The sequence below is a fragment of the Pygocentrus nattereri genome, chromosome 15, assembly GCF_015220715.1.
Source record: "Pygocentrus nattereri isolate fPygNat1 chromosome 15, fPygNat1.pri, whole genome shotgun sequence".
Lineage (NCBI taxonomy): Eukaryota > Metazoa > Chordata > Actinopteri > Characiformes > Serrasalmidae > Pygocentrus > Pygocentrus nattereri.
In genome coordinates, this window is record NC_051225.1 from 37,354,578 (window position 1) to 37,375,935 (window position 21,358).

Here is a 21,358-nt window from a genome sequence, read left to right on the forward strand (position 1 = left end):
TATATCAAAGTGCATTAAATATTTCCTGTTTGGCTTGCCATAACACACACACACACACACACACACACACACACACACACACACACTCACACACACACATATACATGAATGAAAAAAATTTTTTTTTTAATGTAAGTTAATGGAACCAGACATTTTTCCATGTCATGTTGAGCCATTCTTCATGAAATTTACACACAATGTAAAGGGTAACAGGCTTTTTCAAATTATGTCAAAAACCGAAAAATGTGAGGCGGGTGGTGGGGTTGGGGTTTGAAGGGGTGTTGGGTGGTTGTGGTGCCACATCACTTTATATCTGTATGATCATTAATACATGATGAGCTGTGACATTAATAACAAAGTGAAAAAGAAATAATAATATGTCTCCTGGAAAAGGGAGGGTGAATAAAAAAAATTTAATTCCGCAAATTAAAAAAAAAAAAAAGAAAAATGACAAAAATGGACATACGAGGTTTTGTTCAGACAGCAGGGATATATATTATATAAATATAGTATATTTAAAGAATAGAACACGAGAGGGAGTGTGTTATCGTGATATAACATCACGGCTGTGACACACAACCTCGAGTGTCTATTGCTTTTATACAACAATTAAACAAATAAAATAAGAAATTAATAAATTGGGCCAAATTATAGTTCCTTAACAAGCAGCTTGTTGCCAGGTCAGATTAACGAGCTCCGCTCACTCCCTGCGTGGCCGGCAGTTTGTTCTCCTATCAAATTCTCAGCGGAGTGAGAAAAACCCGTGATGTTATGGCGAAACACCAGCATAGTTAGAATTCTTCTCAACCAATCAGCTTGCGTGGCCCGAACTAGCCGTTGTATAAATAAAACCATGATCTATAACATCAATGACAAATCAACATGTCTAAAGCTTTAGAAGCAATCATCTCAGCGCACATCATCCATCTACAGTGGAACAAATGAGCTTCATGAAAGAGCATTTTTGGACTCGTTAAATCAGGTGGGAACCTTAAAGAAGACGCACAAAAACAGACGTGATCACAGAAGAAAAATGACCTAAAAATTTTCTTGGCCTTACTGATTATCTAAATCTCTCATCTCTGCAGCTCATAAACGTCCAACACACGGCACACAGGGACACAATGACTGTTCTTAATCAAGGAAAGGGGGAACACAGAGGGAACGATCAGTCTGCGTAATCGGCCTCTTAGGATTTTCCCTCTAAAACCTCTAATGTTTTCAAATTCTTCACTATCATCATTTCCCGTCTTATCAAGGACACGGCGCACGGCGGCCCGATAATAATAAAGCCGTTTAATTTAATCTGGACTGAGAGCACTTGTTGCTTGGTAACCGCCTCCGTCTCTGTCGTGGCAGAACAAGTTTCACCTCTTCAAAAAATTTGTTTTATTTCAGTCGGCAGTAAGAGCTCCGATCAAAAGTGATGAAATCAGAACCTTTCCGGGGCGAGTGAGGATGTATGTTTTGATGCTCTCACACCCAAAAATATCTGGGTCTGTATTTAGACTCTATCATAGCTTGAAGAACACACACCATCCTCCAGATTCAAAACAACACTAGGAATATTAAAAAAAAGTCACTTTTACTGGCAAAGATTTCTAACTGACTCGGGTCTCTCACCAAACTCACTTACATTCCTAAAAATAAATGTTCCTAAATGTCTTTTTTGGCTTGGACAGACTGTTCTGGCAAAAAGTTATGTTGTAGAGATTCTGCCACATCTCGGTCATGGAATTTGTTCTTGGACACCAACCTGCATCTAAAGCCCTGTGTCACGATTGCCCCCCCCCTCCAGTCCTGCCCATGTGCTTTTTGTTTACTTTTTTCATCCACGTGCTTCTTAGTCTAGCCCCCTTGTTTTCGTGGCTCCGCCCCTGATTGTTGCCACCTGTTTTCCGCCTGTCCCTCGTTATCCCTGTGTTTTGTAAGCCCCGTGTTTGCCCTGGTCTGCGTTGGTCTTTGTTTGCTTTGTATGCTTGTTTGAATTGTTTGTATGTCCTGTTGGAATTGTTTGGCTTTGTGTTTTCGTGAGTGTATTCGTCATGTCTGCCTATCGTTCTCTCCGCGTTGGTTATATGAACCTGGACGACCCTGGATTATCGCTTATCTCAGCATATGCGTCCGCCTCCTCATTCCCCATCGCTACACCCTGTTTACACTCATCTTTGACATCCAATCACTCTGATCTGATCATCGTCCAGTCAAAACCTAGTGCCCTTTAAAAGCGTAGATTCTGCACCCAGATTATTATCTGATCTCATTTCACTGCTCAGTATTTCCATTTTTTTAAATCCGGGTTGAGCTGCACTTGAGCAGAGTAGGCAGAGCCTGTACAGGCTGTGTTTAAGGCTTTATAAAATACTCTGCAACAAACTTTTAAACAGTGTTCATACATCAAAATGTACTTTGTCCATTTTACATAAACCAGTTAAAGATGACAGAATTTCAGTGCCATCCTGTCTTTCCTTGGGTTTCTCCATTCCTACATACTTCCGTTTTCCTTCCCTCGTTTTCTTACTCCATGTGCTTTTGTTTACGTCTGCCATGTACTTTTGTTGCTTTGATCTGTCTCCTCCTCTTTCATCTGTCCCACCTGTGTGTAGTCTGTAGCCCCACCTTCTTCTTAGCGCCAGTTGTTTCTCACATGTTCTTTGTCTGTTTGTTCTCCTTGGTTTGCTCTGTTTGCAGTGTGTTTTGCTGATTCATGGTTCAATCAGTTTTTCCTGTTTTTTGTTCTCTGTTTTCGCTTTGATGGTTCTTTTCATTCCTTTGGTGCTTTCCTCCTTTTGCTTTACTTTGTTTTTGTTTGGTTTTTCTTTGCCTTTCTCCATGGACAACAATAAAACTGCTAGCTTGCACTTGCATTCGTTCTTGCCTCCTTTGGCCTCTAACACATTAGAGTTCATTTAAAGTTGATTTGGTTGCACAAAGTAAGTGAATAGATAAACGTTGTGTGTAACTGTCTGTGGATCAGCTGAATAAGGAGGTACAATGTTACAAACAAAAGCATGAATTGTCTTTAAGTCAACTGGAACTACAGTTTGACTACATGACTGATTCAGTGATACTTCATTAATATCTTCATTCTTATATCTTCTTGGCTGATGATAGTCTGCCTCAGCTTCCTTTACCTGGTCCAGAAGTCTGAACCATCAAAATCCCAAGCATTAGTTCACACTGGTCAAGCCAAATTTTGATGGTTTGGTCTAGACCAGGATGACACTTTCCACACCTACACTGGGGCAGTACCCTTCTTGTCACTGAGGTGGTACATCTCAGTACCTGTAGTCAGGGGAACATATCTGTACCACAACCCACTGAAATGATATTTTCTAAGATGTATTGACTCCACACAACCCGTCTCATCACCAGGCTTTTCATTAAATGGTTCTGTATTAAAACATCAGTTCATAAAAAGATACAAATGTCAACTTTTCCACTAAGAAAAACTTATTTAAGGTACACAATTGGACCTTAAAACCACTGTTGTACCTCGGAGGGTACACATTGTTGGTCCCTTGATGAACGAATCACGTACCTGCATGGAACCTTTATTTCTAACAGTGTACTATTTTACTTTAGGATCAAACTGAAAAGTCTGAAGGTCCGAAACAAACAAAGTTGCAAAAGCCCCCCACCATCCTACCCCCTTACCTAACACTAATGCGTCTGATCATACAAATCAAGCACTTCTGAAGACGTAAGTCAGCTGAAGCAGGTGCGTCTGACGAAACTGTGGCTGGGTCTTCACTCTGCAGGAAGGTAGACCAGGGCTCGTAATTAGCATAGAAACTATAAGAACTCATTTTTGCTCCCTGAATTAGCGCATTTGAGGATTGCCTTTCTAACGTAGAGCTTCAGCCATCGCCTGTGAGCCGCTCCAAAGGATTAAGCAAACAGAGACCTTAAATATCACACTGGTAAAAAAGTTCCAAGAGAACGAATGCACTCCGGAAGAGAGGAAGGAGGCATGTAAAACGTGGCAGGCCTGGTGTTACTAGCGTTCTCTCTGGCAACTTAAGTTGTAAGCGGAGAGAAGGCACTCAGATAGGGTTTTAAGGAAATGGAGCATTAAAATAGATCAAGGGATTCGTGGCAGAACAGAGCAAAGCGACCATTAAGAGCCAGTCAGGAAGGGGATAAAACTTATTTTAACCAGAGTGGGGGAATGAAGGGAATTTTAATTGGGGACAGTCAGAAAGCTGCACTGTAGAGACCACCCTCCTGCCCCCCTTCAAGCATAAGATGTCTAAGTTTGTAGTAAATGTGGCCACTTATCCACCAAGTTCGTCATTTTTACACAAACATCTACATTTATGTTGCTTCAATAATGAATGAATTAGTTAAACGTGACATAATTAACTCAAATTTTCAAAGAGCATATAACAGTAGCAAGAATTCTGCTTTTAAAAATCACCCCTCAACACATCTGCCAGATGTTAATGAATGTAAACATGTCTTTTCAACACCTTCTCTGAAAAAAGGCTCGTCTCTAGGATTTTAAGTTATCATTAGTGCCAGCCTAGATAATGTTGGGTATGTTAGCTAAGGCAGCTGGTTGTTGATGTGATCATGGAGAGGTCAACAGTGGAAATACACTACTTGAACAACCATAACAATAATAGCTTACCTAATATTATGGTTGGTCAGATAGAGAGTAAACTAGGCATTATAACAGTCCAGAACATTTATTTTTCTTTTTTTTTTGCATGTCTATATAGACAGCCTTTGAAATTCCATCTTAAATATTGCTAAATAAGTTTTTTGCTATGCTCAATTGTTTACTGGTCGCCACATTAAGGCTACATACTGTGCCAAGTGGATCAGACACAGCAGTGCTGCTGGAGTTTTTAAACACTGTGTCCACTCACTGTCCACTCTATTAGACACTCCTACCTCGTCGGTCCACCTTGTAGATGTAAAGTCAGAGACGACAGCTCATCTGCTGCTGGTCATCCTCTAGTCCTTCATCAGTGGTCACAGGACATTGCCCACAGGACGCTGTTGGCTGGATACTTTCTCAGTCCAGCAGCGACACTGAGGTGTTTAAAAACTCCAGCGGTACTGCTGAGTCTGATCCACTCACACCAGCGCCACACACACTAATATACCACCACCACCATCACATGCAGTGCTGAGAATGATCCACCACCCAAATAGTACCTGCTCTGTGAGGGTCCATGGGGGTCCTGACCATTGAAGAACAGGGTAACAGAGTATCAGAGAAACAGATGGACTACAGTCTGTAACTGTAGAACTACAAAGTGCAGCTATACAGTAAGTGGAGCTGATAAGATGGACAGTGAGCGTAGAAACAAGGAGGTGGTCATGATGTTAATAGTTTGAGGTCAAATTAATTTGTGAGGACATATTTGAGCATGGCAATGGTTTCATCTTTTATTTTGTACTAGTGAGAAGGAATTTGATTGGCTATTTATACAGATATGTTCTAAACAGATCATAGATTTGCTGAATTTTCTTACTCAAAAAATGTTGTCATGTTATGTGATGTTGAAAGAGGAACAGTTTCATCCTCCAGAGGAGCCGAGACTCAGTTTTACTCATTTATTATTTGCTGCCTGATCTAGCAACCTGTTCTAGTTGCATTCATTTCTGGAGCATATCATCGCTGTCCAAAGAAAAACAAGTACCTCCAAAAAAGTAACTTTACAGGAGAAGGTAAAAACACCAATCATGAAATTTTCAAAAATCATGGACAGTTAGCATGTGGAAATGATGCAGAAAACAAAAATGGACAGAAATGGAGACACAGGGCTTTTATTGGCCGGAGCGGTAGCAGTAGTAGTGCTCAGATTCCTCGGTAGGTCATAGAAATGTATGAAAATGTCAAGTGTGGCGTTAGACTGTGACATTAGACCTAACTGCATGAGTCTCACAGCCCATGTGTGAGAGTTGGCAGCCCTGTCTTTAACACTTATGCTCGTCTGATGGACGCTTAATTCATACTACAATGGACACTCATAGGGTAAATAAGAAGCTCCAGCTGAGACGTGCCGTCCTCTGCATAGTGAAACACACCAAGCAAATTCAGCACTTTAGAAGGGGAAAATACTCAGTCCATTTCCAGTGAAGGAAGCCCCCTCCTGTCTGTGCCATAAAGGGATTTTCAGGGTGAGCGGCTGGCTGACACCAGAAAACGAGAAAAAGAAATCTCCAGAATTGGGAAATCTAAGTGAAAACAGTACTTTTCCCTACTTGGAGAGGAAAATTAGTGGAAAGTTGCGTGTCCAGCTTTTTTTCCAGCATAGACTGGACACAGCTTCTGGCCACTGGGCCTCATCTGCTACCACAGAGACAGGGCCAGGGTGGGACACGCATTTCTATCTAAAAGGGATTTTCAGTATGAAAACCTTATTCTTCAGCTCATCAGTTATGTGAAAGTGTAGCTAAGCATGATGGAGGTCATGGACCAGAACATCAGCAATGATGAACATTCCTGTCATATGAAAAGTTCGTTTGATTGATCAGGTGATTGAGTACATGACCTGTTGCATCAAGGCCAGACCATACAGCACATAACTGGAGATAAACGTTAATGTTTCAGAGGTTCAGACAACAGTCAAAACACAAATCACCTTCCAGTGCAGGGTAATAGTAACCATGGCTTGGAATTCAATGATAATGCTAGTGGATGTGTTTCATCGCTGATTTTAGAGCCAGTAGTGCCTTTTTTTAAAACCATCTATTAATTCTTTAAGCACCAGTTTTCTATTTTGTTCATGGTTTTTCACAGAACAGCAGAGGTGGATGGAGTACATAAATCATGTACTGGAGTTAAAGTTGAGATACCTAAGTTCCTCCCTTTAGACCTCCACTTGAGTAAAAGTACTAAAGTATTTACCTTCAAATGTACTTAAGTCTAAAGTAAAAGTACATCATTTCAGGTGAAAGTCCTCCAGCGTCTCTCTTGGTAAACCAGTCTTTTAATAGAACGTCATTAATTAGTGACGCTGACGTCTATTAAAATGATCAGAAGCACAAAACACTGAAGGTAAACAGTTTCCATCAGGGAGAACCGAGTGGCTCTGAAATCACTTTTTACACACAAGCAAAGTTTCAGTTTCAGATTTATTTACAACTTAGTTCCAAGTTTAAGTTGAATAAAAACTGGCTTTAAACTCAGGATCACAGATGAGCTCCTTTACTATGTTGATCTGTAGGCGTCTGTTCATAAACATAAACCAGCCCAAACTCATTTACTATAAAATGAAATGGTGTTTGTAGAAATTCAGAAAAAAGCCGCGTCAGTCTCGACTGCATATGTGGACATATTTCTATATTGAGCTCTATTTACACAAAGTTAGGTTAGTTCATCATTTATGTTGAACAGACTCTCCCAAAGTTTTACGCCGCTGCGCTGACGTTGAACCGCGTGCTGCACTGGGTCGGTATGACCAACAGGTCAAAACCAGCTCTAAACAAAGTGACCGCTGGGCCCTGATTGGTGCTCTGGCTTTTTGGTTCTTTTGTTTTGACATGTTACGTTTTTATACACACAGAAACCAAAAGGAACGACAGATTTCTCACAATGTAGGAGGAAAAAGTCGGATATTAGACTGAAATGTAGTGGAGTGAAAGGAAAAAGTCACCCAGAATGGAGAAACTTCAGTAAAGTACAGATACACAAAAAACTACTTAAGTACAGAAACGAATTACATTTACTTAGTTACTGTCCACCACTGCAGAGCAGCCCATCCCAGAGTGGAGAACGTTACTTATCTCCCTTTAACGCTGACTCGTTTTATTAAAATCTCCATCACAATACATCAGTGTCACTGATGGAGGCCAGCACTGCTAAACCTGCCAGTCGCAGATCTTTTAACCACTCGCTTTCTTTATAAATACACTCCACAGGCCACAGAGACGACGCCTGGCATTAGTGCTTTCATGCCACGTGTCGCCTCAAACCCTAGCTCCACCCCATTACCCATCAGCCCCAACCACAACTTCCCCTGAATCAGAACACCCTCCAAGCCCGCCCGGCGCAGAAACACACCCTGCCTGCGCTTAGGCCGTTTTTTTCCCTTCTTTCACCCCAGGATCCATTTTAGCATAGCGCCGCTCCCATTATGTGGAAACACTGGCGCTAGTGTGCTAGCCTGAGCCAAGAAGCCCCAGCTGGCTAGCCTCAAAAACGCAGAGCAGGTAGTGAAGCACATGAAACCCCATTAGACGCGCTCTAGAGTGGCCGGAGGGAGCGGCTCTGCACTTTCGCTGGCATCTGTGTTCGTTAGGCAGCGGCTGGCAGAGAAGATGCCCAGAGGGAACATGTGCTTTATCTATTAGTTTAAGGCCCCACTGTCGTCAGGAGGGGGGAAATCCTGAGACTGTGGCTAAACCTCAGCAGGCCCAGCCCGGGACAGCATCCACTCGCACCTGGCACCAGGACAGGAATATGGCATCCATCAAATTTGAGAACAGAAATGACAAAAATAAGCAAACTGTATGTCTAAATGTATACATAACCTCCTTCTGTAGGCCCCCAGTGGCACAGTGTTATATATATAATGTACAGTCAATATAATTAAATAACATCTTTCCCCAGTAACTCTGTTAGGATTAACGAGGACACGGCTACCGTGAACTGCTCTGATGGTGTTGAGCTGCTAGTGGGCAACTAGGAGCGAAAGGGGAGGGACGAGACCCCCTTTCAGCTCTTCACAAAGATGACTGTGCTGAGAAAACAAACATTTGCAGCTTTTTTCATGTCACACATGCCAGGACAAGTGACACAATAAACAGCATTCGAATACAGTAAACACACTTTTATAGTGCTGACTTGGTCACTCGTCTCCAGCTCTGTAAGTCACACACGCTTCCATCATATATTCCATGTTACTAAAGGAAAAACTGCATGGTTCATGTCACATGCTTGACGTGATAAGAGATTCTATAGCACTTTGTTGTGTGTTCTTTTGGTCATTTATCAACATGAGTAATGTCCTTTTACTTGTTTCTGAAAAAACGTTTTGGGGTCATGTCAGAATTAAGTCATGCACTTTAGGGCAGGCACCAGTTTTGTTCTTCTAGCCTATATTTTAACATAGAATACACCAAACAAGCTAAAATAGCTTCTAAGTTAACTAGCAGTTATTCTAACTATGCTGTTGGTAACTTTACTAAAGCTAGCCTAGTTAGTGTTATGTTTGCTAAGTCAGCTAGAGCTTGTCAAACATGGCCATCCCACCTATTATTATATCATTATAACCAGTGGCCCTTAACTTTCATGAAAGTTTCCACACATTTAAAAAAATAAAATGATTTGATATGAGATGTAAACACGTTCATGCTTCAAAATGTACAGTCCATGTATCTAAACCAAGTTGGCCTGTTATAAATGAACTTTTTTTGATAATGGGAAGACATAATCCACTCAGCCTATGGCAGTTAAGCCCCACCCATTCACACTGAAGTTATAAGGAGTGTTTCAGGCTGTACTGCTTCTTGAATGGAGAGCAGAACTCATTTACATCTATTACCTTTAACTTCACACTAACAAGACCAGCCTGTTTCATTCTAAGGCAGGGTTCAGCAAACTAGCTCTTTCATTGCCTTGTTGCGGCTTCACAAACGAACACCAAGCTAGCAGTTAATGAAACAGCAAAGAGACGGATTTAAGACTTACATCAATAATTTAGGGACAATTTGACTTATTTGCATTCATAATCACTGCCAGCTGGTTTTCTTGATACGTTTAATCTGCAGTAAGAAACTGTAAACGCTAAAAAGTTGCGAAGCTAAAGTCAGTTTTTCGTCCGTCAGCTTCTTGTTCAAGTTTTCCCATTCCACCTTAAATGGTGCAGCAGTTACATTCTGGAGCCTCAGGCACTATTTAAGATGGAACAGGAAAATGCAAACAAGAAGCTGGGGATTGAGAAGTGTTTTCAGCCTCGTAAAAAGTCAAACGTTGAGAAACATTTTACAAGAAACTGTTCTACGTTCGCAGAAAAGGCTCCTGCCAGAGATGCGAGAAAAGCGGCTACAGCTGAGCTAAAGCTTAAAGTACAGCAAAACAAGTCTGGACTGTTTATAGGCTATTATATTTTGTAGGCTATACTAGCACATTAGCACACACAGTCATATTTACAGCCAACAGGGTGAAATGTTGTGGCTTCCAAGGTGGCTTGATTTTTGTTGAAAGGACAAAATTGCTTCTTCTAAACATTTGGGTTGCTGACCTCTGTTCTAAGGGATAAAGAGGGGTAGAAAAATGCTCTTTTAAAATGAAGTATGACTACTTTTGATACATAAAACCAAAATAAAATACAACAAAAATGTAGTATATGGGCCTTTTAAAACACAGAATCCTCCAGGACAGCAGAGAAGTGAGGCATACCAAAAGGTCGCAGACATTCCTCCTTAATGCTTTTATGGATGCCAAAAAGACCTCAACAATACTTTTTTAATCTTTACAATTATATTAAAACTAATATAGCTGATGATTATAACCGACACACTCACAGACAAGCTATGTAAAGGCTTCAGCACACACTGTCCTGCACTATACATTAAACACACACTTTCAGCAAGTTACTTTTGGCTTGTCAGGAAAAGTTTGGGTTTATCTGTCATAACAGCAGTAGGCGGACTGCATTAGAGTCTCTGCTGTGCCACAGGCTCTCTTCAGCAGCTCAGTCATTCACCCTAAATCAACCCTGCACCCGCTTTCAGCGCACCCACATCCCTCTAACAACTGGACCGGGAACAAAGTCTAGTACGAGAGCGAGACAAAGCTGGGTTTCCATAACAGGCCCCAAAACAGTCACTGCAGGGGCACAGAGCGGCCCTGTATTAATCTCTCTGGCCAGAAACGCCGCGTTTACCTGGACGGCCTATTAGAGACAGCTTACTCAGGCCAAATGACCTGAATTCCCCTTAAGCCTCGGAGCTGGTAGGAAATCTCCCAGCGCCGGCACCACTCCAGAACGTCCACTACAGAGGAGTTTCTGAGGCCTGGTAGAGCAGAGATCCACTTATTTTCCAGAATTACATCTGCATAGGATGTAAGGTGTGTGTTCATCTTTTAATAAGGATGGAGATACAGCTGTGCCATATGTACTAGTACTGTGATGATATATCACTACCGCAATACACTGCATTATATTAATAACGCACTAGTGAATCAAGTGTCTCATGGTTAAGGATTAGCAGGGTGATGACCAAGGTAAATTGACCTTTGGAGGACAACGAAGACTTTGCTAGTGGTGCTGCATGAATGGATTCTCCGTTTCAGAAAACTGTTTTTAAGCTAAAAAAGCAAAAAATACAAGTGTATTATTTACTTTAAAACGTAGTCTCTTTGTAAGGGAACATTTTTTAACTGGGCCATGGGAGTTTATGTGAAAGTATTCAACTTTTCAAGGGCATTTTTCTTGTATCTTATTTACTTTCCTGGGGTCCACTTATAACATTTTGTGATTTTATGTACCAAAAACAGTCGTAACTCATTTATATGGCCTGTGCTTATTTCCAAAAGCAGTCCAGGCTGAAACACTCCTTATAACTTCAGTGTGAATGGGCGGGGCTAAACAGTTGTAGGCTTGTAGTTTGTGGATATATGTACATAAATGCACTCACAACAATGAGAAATCACTTGATTAAAGGAGAGGGGAAGATCAGATTTCGTATCAGCCTTAAGGAGTGAATACATTATGGTTAGCCTGCGAATGTTAGACTTGAGAATCACATTTTACTGCGATATATTGCCATTGCAACTTGCGATGCATGTCTAACCCACTCCAGGGCCGGTGAAGTTTGGGATATTGGATCATAAACAGCTCTTGGACCAATCAGAATCCAGCTTCTAACCAATCACAAGGTACAGCCTTCTAATGAAAGTATGACCACGGTCCTTTTAAGGGTGTTTTTTTTTCCCTTTGTGTAAAATACTTCTGGCCACTAATGCAACTTATGCTGCATTTACTTGTTCGCAGTAGTTGGTCAACAGCAAATAGGACATTTCATTGCTTTCAATGAAGCAGTAACGAAATTCTGATACAACCAATATCAGCATTCGTTTACTGCTGCAGTCAATGGACTTTCTGTCAAGAGTTAAGTTTTCCCAACTTTTGCTGTCAGCCTTGGTAGTGGAATAAACCCAATGTTGATTTGATGGGAGTCATGTACGTCAAGCATCTCACTGTTGATGTCCAGGTGATTCTAGTCTTACAGAACTACACTTCCTACACTTTTCCACCTTAAATAAACAACTGATCCTGATAAAACTCTCATCTGATAATCATCCATTTTCGCTCGTGACACTGCTGCCATGGCAACGTTTTCAACACTGCATGCCATGACCATCATCACACCAACACCTTGTAAACAGCATAGCTCACACTAAATCACGAATCATGAATCATCTTCATTTTACATAACTCATAAGCATCACGCTTTAATGCACACACGCAGATGAGGATTAACCACAGCCCGAGTATCTAAAGCTGCATTAACAAAAAAAACTTAACTGCCAATCTATTCATGACATGATGGTGTGCATGTTGCAGTTTTCCTCTTCATTCAAAATGAATAGTGGAATTTTTTAACAAAATTGAGAGTGAATTCTTAATCACCTTCGATTGTCTGTGCCATTTTATTCTCTTCATAAAACAGGAAAACAAGTGCATTAAATATGAATAAAGCTGCGCATACATCCCCTTCTTTACCCTGCCAGGAGACACAGCATCTCTGTGCTCTGACAAAAAAACAGACAATCCAAAGCAATTCAAAGCTCATCACTCTGCCAAAAGCGTGCGTCAACTCAGCCTCACACTGGAGAAACAGCAAGATGACAGTGTCGTTAAGAAAGAACCAATATAGATAAATACAGAGAGAGGCAACTGTGCATTGATGCACAAGTGATTAATATTAGTAAATGAACTAAGTAATATTTGGCCATTCTATAGCTTTTTCATCATACGTGAAATTTTAACACAATATAAAGTCCCTCAACAGAAATGAAGATGATATAGTATATACAACGTTTCATCTGAAAACATTCAACCCATTGTGCTGTTAAAATCTTTTGAATCCAACCTTTTATCACTCCACTTCATTCAATGTTCCCTTTGCTGCATATCTGAAATTCACAGACAGGCGCTAGTCTAGATTTAACTGAGCATCCCTCAATGGGCTTTTCATTTATTCACAATGGGGAGACACTGCTGTTGTTGTTTTTAAATATTTTAAGCTAACATAGCATTAATGTCACTGGGCCAGGGATATTTGTGATTTTATTTAGTTAAAATTCATGTTCATGTGTCCATTTTCCATTCGAATACAGGCTGTTCTTTGTCACTATGTCTTGACTGACATACATAGCTGGTCTCTGTCCTGACTGGCTGCCCTGTACTGAGCTTCTTTCAGAATGCAGTCTGGGCTGAAACACTCCTTATAGCTTCGGTGTGAATGGGCGGGGCTAAACAGCTGTATAAAAACTTAGTGGATGCACGTACATGCATATTTAAAATTGTAGATTGCAACACAAAGTAAATAAAAAACGATGAACTTTTGACTTGGTCACACCAGGTTCTTCACATAGCATAAATGCAGCAATTAGGAAAAAAGCGCATGATAAAAGGAAAAGAGCAGATCAGATGACAGAAATATTCACTTTTTTGCATCAGCCATAAAGTATTAACTCATGACAGTTCTACGTAAGTGACTGGAATAAACTTGTGAAAATACCTGAGAAACTTTTCGCTGGTTTATGATGACAGCTTGTAAACAGGTACCTCATATATTCACAGGCATGCTTAGTTAATGCTAAGCACATGAATGAGAGATAATGCACAAGAAGGCAGAAACGAGGCGATGCTGACCTGATCGTCATAGCGGTAAGTGAGGTACTGCTCTCCTGTCGTGTCCTCCAGAAAGCTTCCTTGTGGAGACAGTGCGAATTCAGGCAGGAAGTAAGCGCTCTGGGACTCGCTCAATACCCCCTAAAGAAGAAAAACAAACAATTAGACCTACGTCAATACTAGCAAACCCAGTTCCAGCACTTGGCAGGCAAAGCCTTGTGTTTCCTCAGCTATGACAAACACTCAACAGCTGATTTTCAGTCCCTCTCAATTCCCACTCACAATCTAATATACATCCACTTTATTAGAAACTCCTCTCCTGCAGCTCCACTTCGCAGGTAAAACAGTGACCTCCAAACCTGGTCCTGGAGCGCTGCCTTCCTGTAAAGTCTATATCCAACCAATTTGCCACACCTGCCCCAGCTAATCGATCTATTCCCAAGTCCCTGATTGGCTGCATTAGAGTTAATTAAGAGGTGAGGCAGCTTATTGGATACAGGTTGGAACTAAACTCTGCAGTAAGCTAAACCCCCACGACCAGCTTGGAGACCACTGTGTTACTCAGTTTGTGCTAGTCCAGCCAGTCAAACTGGGGACCTCCTGGGCCAAAGTGCTGCGGGGATTAGCACTCATCTAATGCTCTGAATTTAGTTCCAGAAGGCTTCGCTAATTAGCCGATGAGCTGAATCAGGTGGGATTAATGCGACAGTGGGCTGAAGTCTGCAGTGTTCTGGCCTGCGAGGGCTGGAGCCTGACACATGTGCTCTAGCTCTTCATCGGTGGTCAGTTTCTGACCACAGAGACACTCTTGGCTGGATATTTTTGTGGCATTGCTGTGCTGAGAGTGGTCCCTCACTAGGCCTGAGTGATTTGAAGAAAATTTCTAATTGCGGTTCTTCTGTCCAGTAATTCAGTTTAAATACAACTGTCTATAAATTAAACTATAGGCCTGTTTTTTTTGCCAAGAAAACCAGCTTTAGGCTGTGTTCAGATGGTGGAGCATATTCCGCAAAGAAAAAATCCACAAGGAATCCACCTGAGACAACTTTTGCAAAGTGGAAGCAGATCTTGGGGGCGATTTAAGGGGCGGGAAGTTAAACTGCCCCACTTAAAACTCGTTAAAGACCCAGCAAACCTAAATCTGTGTTTTCTTTCTAATGAGGTTAATCTTGTTCTGGCAGGCAAACAGTAAACATGTACAAGCTTACCCTCTAAATAATGTTCCAATGACCAACAAATGACTAATATTTTACCATATTTCTCACCTGTCGACAGAAACTGGGCGGTCCTTATCTTGGGTTCAAACCTTAATTACACACCACACTAAATGGATAAAATAAAGAAATGAGCACTTTTTTGCATTTCCACAAGGTTAGTTTCTGCCTAATCCGCCTACATAAACCTTAGCAAGTGCCTTAACACCACAGCCAGCGAAGAGTCACATCATATTTCTTCATTAAACTATTCACCAAGCTACAGTGCTTAGGGGGACTTGTCATCTAAGATTTTTAGTGACAGCAGTGTAAAGGATGGTATATATGCCAACAAATGAATGTTTAATTTCGAGCTCATCATTTTTTAAATTGCAAGTGGGAGCAAACTCCTAGCGTTCAGACCCGAGTTTGCTCTCCGCTTCAGTTTTAATCACTCACTTTCTGATTGGTTACCTTGTGAAAGGTGGCACAGGACAAGTGGCACTTCCCCACTGAAGTTCAACATTTCTCAACCAAGTCTGTGAGGATGCACAGCAGAAAAAATAGCGATCCACAGTGGAACAAGCAGAGCCTGTGAAATCCTCCACCATCTGAATGCACCTTAGGCTTGAGTGCTGAATGTAGTGTGGCAGACTGCCAGTTCAGGAGATTTGCATTTTTAGGTTAAATTGCTCCGCTTAAAACTTGTTAAAGACCCAGCGAACCTAAATCCGTGTTTTCTATCTAATGAGGTTAATCTCATTCTTGCAGGCAAACAGTAAACATGTACTGAGTTTACTGTCTGAATAATGTCCCAATGACCAATAAATGAACAACGTATTTCACCATATTACTCTCCTCTCTATGTAAACTGGGCAGTCTTAATCCCGAGTAGGGCTTCCATAGGAATTACTCTGACCAATCAAAATCTGCCTTTCAGAGTCTAAAGCTAAAGCATAACAAAAACTCAGCATAACAAAAAGCTGGACCACCTGTCCACCCATTCATTCATTTCTCCAACACCAACACTGCTGTTCCTTCATTCACATGTTGCTTCACCTATCCATTTGTTCATTCCTCCATCCGTCCATCTGCACATCTGTTTGTGACTTTCTTCATCCGGTGAGCATCACTTAAAGCTGGAAAACGATTTCAGTTCTGTATGAGAGGACGAGCAGGCTAGGCGTGCTGGACAGAGAGCTGTCAATCAAGCACCTCATTTGCCACGCCCACACAGTTCTCAGATAGGTCTCATCAGCAGTTTCTAAGATATGTTTTATCGTATTTATATCTTATATTTTCATTCAGGCTTTGCTGCATGTTTAATAAAAGATTAAAGTTTAGCATAATCAAAATTCCCCGGGACGTCTTTGATAATGTAATAAATGCTCTCTTACATATTGTGATTTTGGTTTAGAAATGATTGATTGTATAAGCCTTTTCAATAATATCTGGTCAGTAGCACTGCTCTGGTCAATGAACTGACAGTTGATGAGTGGGGTAGAGGACCTATAGGGTTGGTGGACCTCATAAAGTGAATGGAAGCACAAGACAGTTTCTAACAAAGTGGACGAAGAGTGTATTAAATTACAATATGATCTGATTATTATGTGGGTTAATGAACTGAACCATGTGCAAGAACAGGGAGAGCGTGAACCTGTGCAGTTCAATGGCTTGCCACCCCATCCTTAAAGGGACGGTTTAATGAAGCAATAGAACACTTGTGGTTATCTGTGATTGCTAATAACACCACAACTGTGATTTGGTTGAGTGTTCTATTGCCTATATAATTTCTACAAGACAGTAAAGCAAAGAGGCCTGAGCACTGAACAAAACTCGCTTTAATATTAGTGATTTGTTCCACCAAAAATTACAGATAAAACTATGCGAATATCAGGTTGAGCTCAGGTTTTTCACCATTTTCAGATGAAGCTGAATGTGATAGAACCTTTGCATTTGCTAAACAACACCTGAAGAACCATATATAGACCCAAAAAGGTTTCTTCTATTATTACATGATTGACATCACACCAAACACCTTTGGGTGCTACATAGAACAATTTTAATAAAAGTGTATGTTGCGAGAATTTTGAGAACCCAAATTTTGACAACTGGAGGATCAGACTTATTATTTAGCACATGTTAAAACACAAAAGGATGAGTCCTCGCTGTCAAAGAAGAGAAAACAGAGAGAAACAAAATGACAACTGAAGGCTACCATAGGTTCTACTACATGCTTGGAAATGGAGGGGTGAGGGAGGGGGCTTCAGTTGGTTGCAATCTGCAACCTCATCACTAAATCTTACACCCTGCACACTTTAAAAGTCTTGCAATGTGTCCAGCCATTGGAGATATACTATTTATGTGTGGTTGGTCAGTGTAGTGGTTAACACCTCTGCCTTCTACACTGTAGATTGGGGTTCAATCCCCACCTGGGTAAACACCCTACACTACACCAATAAGAGTCCTTGGGCAAGACTCCTAACACCACCTTGGCCTACCTGTGTAAAAATGATCAAACTGTAAGTCGCTCTGGATAAGAGTGTCTGCCAAATGCCATACAATGTAAATATTTATAAGTTTTGCCTTAATTCATTCAGTTTCATTTTTTAACCTATGCCTGTAAGATAATAGGAAATGGGTTATGTGGTCGTCCACTAGAGGTTACCAGGAATGCCGTAAATAAGACGAGACAGAATAACATGAAATGTTATACTAAAGAATTATTCTTGGACTATAAAAAGCTTGCTTTGATACTGTACTCGCCATGCATTTATGCATTTTTTTCCACCCTAAAATGGTCTTCCCAGAAGAAAGAAAGAGAGAGAAAGCTCTTTATTCTGGTTTGGGACTGGTGAGGATAGAGGATTATTCTACCTCACTTGGCTGACTCTGATCCAGTCTTACAGTGCCTTAAATCACAAAGCTATTGCTCCAAACTTCATCGGGGAACCCCAAAATACAGCTCAGAGAGTGATTTAGCAACTCACCCCATAAAACAACGGCATAGCAACCTCAAATCTACGCCGGGAATGCAAACTAAAGGAACATGTGATGCGTTAAACAAACCCATGCATTTCGTATTTATGCATAATAAGGGGAGAAAAATGATTTGATTCAAATTTCCACATGAATAACATATATTACGGCAGCACAATTTGGTCTTTTGACTTACTTTTGGCAATAACTGTGCTGATGTAATACGTTTCTTTCATGTGGAAATGATGTACACATTGGAATCGAGCATTTATTTCAGTGCAAAGGGATGTTTTTGCTTATTGGGTCACCAAAGAGCAGATTCAAAGTTCAATCAAGCACAATCCGCAGAAGAACCGGGGCTTTAGAAAGGAGCCTCGCTCGGCCAGAGAGGAAATTCCCCCATACCCAAAAGGCTTTGCTCACAAAGCTTAGCAGCAACGCATGCACCAAATCCTCAATCCTGGCGGCCATTTTCCCAGTACAATACGCTCACTGTGTTAATTCACAGTACGGAGGGGATTCACTGCTGAGACTGGCCACACAGCTACAGTCTATTTATGAAAGTCAAAGAGGTTAAAGAACGATGGAGAAGTCTCTCGAAGGATGAGAAAAGGGTTTTCCCTCCTTTCACTCATGAAATGCCTTTGCAAATGAGGATCCGAAGACCAAAGACGTGGCTAGTCTGGCTTGACGCATTTTATTCCGCTGTGTTCAGAGTGGAGGACAAGCAGCTAGTGCCTAAGAACACATCTGATAGTCCCGCAATGCAGGATTTAAACCCTTAAGTGTTTTACGCTGATGGATCACTGAAACAAGTGGAGGAGCTGCGTGGAAAGTGTCCAGACCACATTAGTGTACTTTGTTTCATTTCATTTTTCAACCTCAAACCAAATTAAATATCAGAAGTGCAGACTCAAACCTGTCGATACAGAACAAATAATATAGGGTACCCATGTTGAAGAAACAAAACATGAGGCTATAGTAAACACTTCATATAAAAATGTCTGTCAAACCTTTAGAGGGCGGCGGTGAGCGACGTTTGTTTATTTGATGTTTGTTAATGACGTCTTTAGAGGGCGGAGCTGAGCGGCGTTTTTTTATTTGATGGTCATTAATGACGTCTTTAGAGGGCGGAGCTGATCGGCGTTTGTTTATTTGATGGTTGTTAATGACGCCTTTAGAGGGCGGCGGTGAGCGACGTTTGTTTATTTGATGGTTGTTAATGACGTCTTTAGAGGGCGGCACTGAGCGACGTTTGTTTATTTGATGGTTGTTAATGACGCCTTTAGAGGGCGGCGGTGAGCGGAGTTTGTTTATTTGATGGTTGTTAATGACGTCTTTAGAGGGCGGCGCTGAGCGGCGTTTGTTTATTTGATGGTTGTTAATGACGTCTTTAGAGGGCGGCGGTGAGAGACGTTTGTTTATTTGATGGTTGTTAATGACACCTTTAGAGGGCGGAGGTGAGCGATGTTTGTTTATTTGATGGTTGTTAATGATGTCTTTAGAAGGCGGCGGTGAGCGGCGTTTGTTTATTTGATGGTTGTTAATGACGTCTTTAGAGGGCGGCGCTGAGCGGCGTTTGTTTATTTGATGGTTGTTAATGACGTCTTTAGAGGGCGGCGGTGAGAGACGTTTGTTTATTTGATGGTTGTTAATGACGCCTTTAGAGGGCGGCGGTGAGCGACGTTTGTTTATTTGATGGTTGTTAATGACGCCTTTAGAGGGCGGCGGTGAGCGACGTTTGTTTATTTGATGGTTGTTAATGACGCCTTTAGAGGGCGGAGCTGAGCGACGTTTGTTTATTTGATGGTTGTTAATGACGCCTTTAGAGGGCGGAGCTGAGCGACATTTATTTATTTGATGTGTGTTAATGACGCCTTTAGAGGGCGGAGCTGAGCGATGTTTGTTTATTTGATGGTTGTTAATGACGTCTTTAGAGGGCGGAGCTGAGCGACGTTTGTTTATTTGATGGTTGTTAATGACGCCTTTAGAGGGCGGCGGTGAGCGACGTTTGTTTATTTGATGGTTGTTAATGACGCCTTTAGAGGGCGGAGCTGAGCGACGTTTGTTTATTTGATGGTTGTTAATGACGTCTTTAGAGGGCGGAGCTGAGCGGCGTTTTTTTATTTGATGGTCATTAATGACGTCTTTAGAGGGCGGAGCTGATCGGCGTTTGTTTATTTGATGGTTGTTAATGACGCCTTTAGAGGGCGGCGGTGAGCGACGTTTGTTTATTTGATGGTTGTTAATGACGTCTTTAGAGGGCGGCACTGAGCGACGTTTGTTTATTTGATGGTTGTTAATGACGCCTTTAGAGGGCGGCGGTGAGCGGAGTTTGTTTATTTGATGGTTGTTAATGACGTCTTTAGAGGGCGGCGCTGAGCGGCGTTTGTTTATTTGATGGTTGTTAATGACGTCTTTAGAGGGCGGCGGTGAGAGACGTTTGTTTATTTGATGGTTGTTAATGACACCTTTAGAGGGCGGCGGTGAGCGATGTTTGTTTATTTGATGGTTGTTAATGATGTCTTTAGAAGGCGGCGGTGAGCGGCGTTTGTTTATTTGATGGTTGTTAATGACGTCTTTAGAGGGCGGCGCTGAGCGGCGTTTGTTTATTTGATGGTTGTTAATGACGTCTTTAGAGGGCGGCGGTGAGAGACGTTTGTTTATTTGATGGTTGTTAATGACGCCTTTAGAGGGCGGCGGTGAGCGACGTTTGTTTATTTGATGGTTGTTAATGACGCCTTTAGAGGGCGGCGGTGAGCGACGTTTGTTTATTTGATGGTTGTTAATGACGCCTTTAGAGGGCGGAGCTGAGCGACGTTTGTTTATTTGATGGTTGTTAATGACGCCTTTAGAGGGCGGAGCTGAGCGACATTTATTTATTTGATGTGTGTTAATGACGCCTTTAGAGGGCGGAGCTGAGCGATGTTTGTTTATTTGATGGTTGTTAATGACGTCTTTAGAGGGCGGAGCTGAGCGACGTTTGTTTATTTGATGGTTGTTAATGACGCCTTTAGAGGGCGGCGGTGAGCGACGTTTGTTTATTTGATGGTTGTTAATGACGCCTTTAGAGGGCGGAGCTGAGCGACGTTTGTTTATTTGATGGTTGTTAATGACGCCTTTAGAGGGCGGAGCTGAGCGACGTTTGTTTATTTGATGTTTGTTAATGACGCCGTTAGAGGGCGGCGGTGAGCGACGTTTGTTTATTTGATGTTTGTTAATGACGCCTTTAGAGGGCGACGATGAGCGACGTTTGTTTATTTGATGGTTGTTAATGACGCCTTTAGAGGGCGGCGGTGAGCGACGTTTGTTTATTTGATGTTTGTTAATGACCCCTTTAGAGGGCGGCGGTGAGCGACGTTT

At 41.6% G+C, this 21,358-nt stretch overlaps 1 protein-coding gene across 3 annotated transcripts in view; it reads right to left on the reverse strand.

Annotated features, from left to right (window-relative positions):
• adamtsl3 (ADAMTS-like 3) overlaps positions 1-21,358 on the reverse strand; it is a 274,633-nt gene that overhangs the window by 207,051 nt on the left and 46,224 nt on the right. For all 3 annotated transcript variants that reach the window (XM_037545502.1, XM_037545501.1, XM_037545503.1), the window contains exon 3: positions 13,845-13,964. In XM_037545502.1, the coding sequence (XP_037401399.1) occupies positions 13,845-13,964 (120 nt within the window). The remainder of the gene's footprint in view (positions 1-13,844; positions 13,965-21,358) is intronic.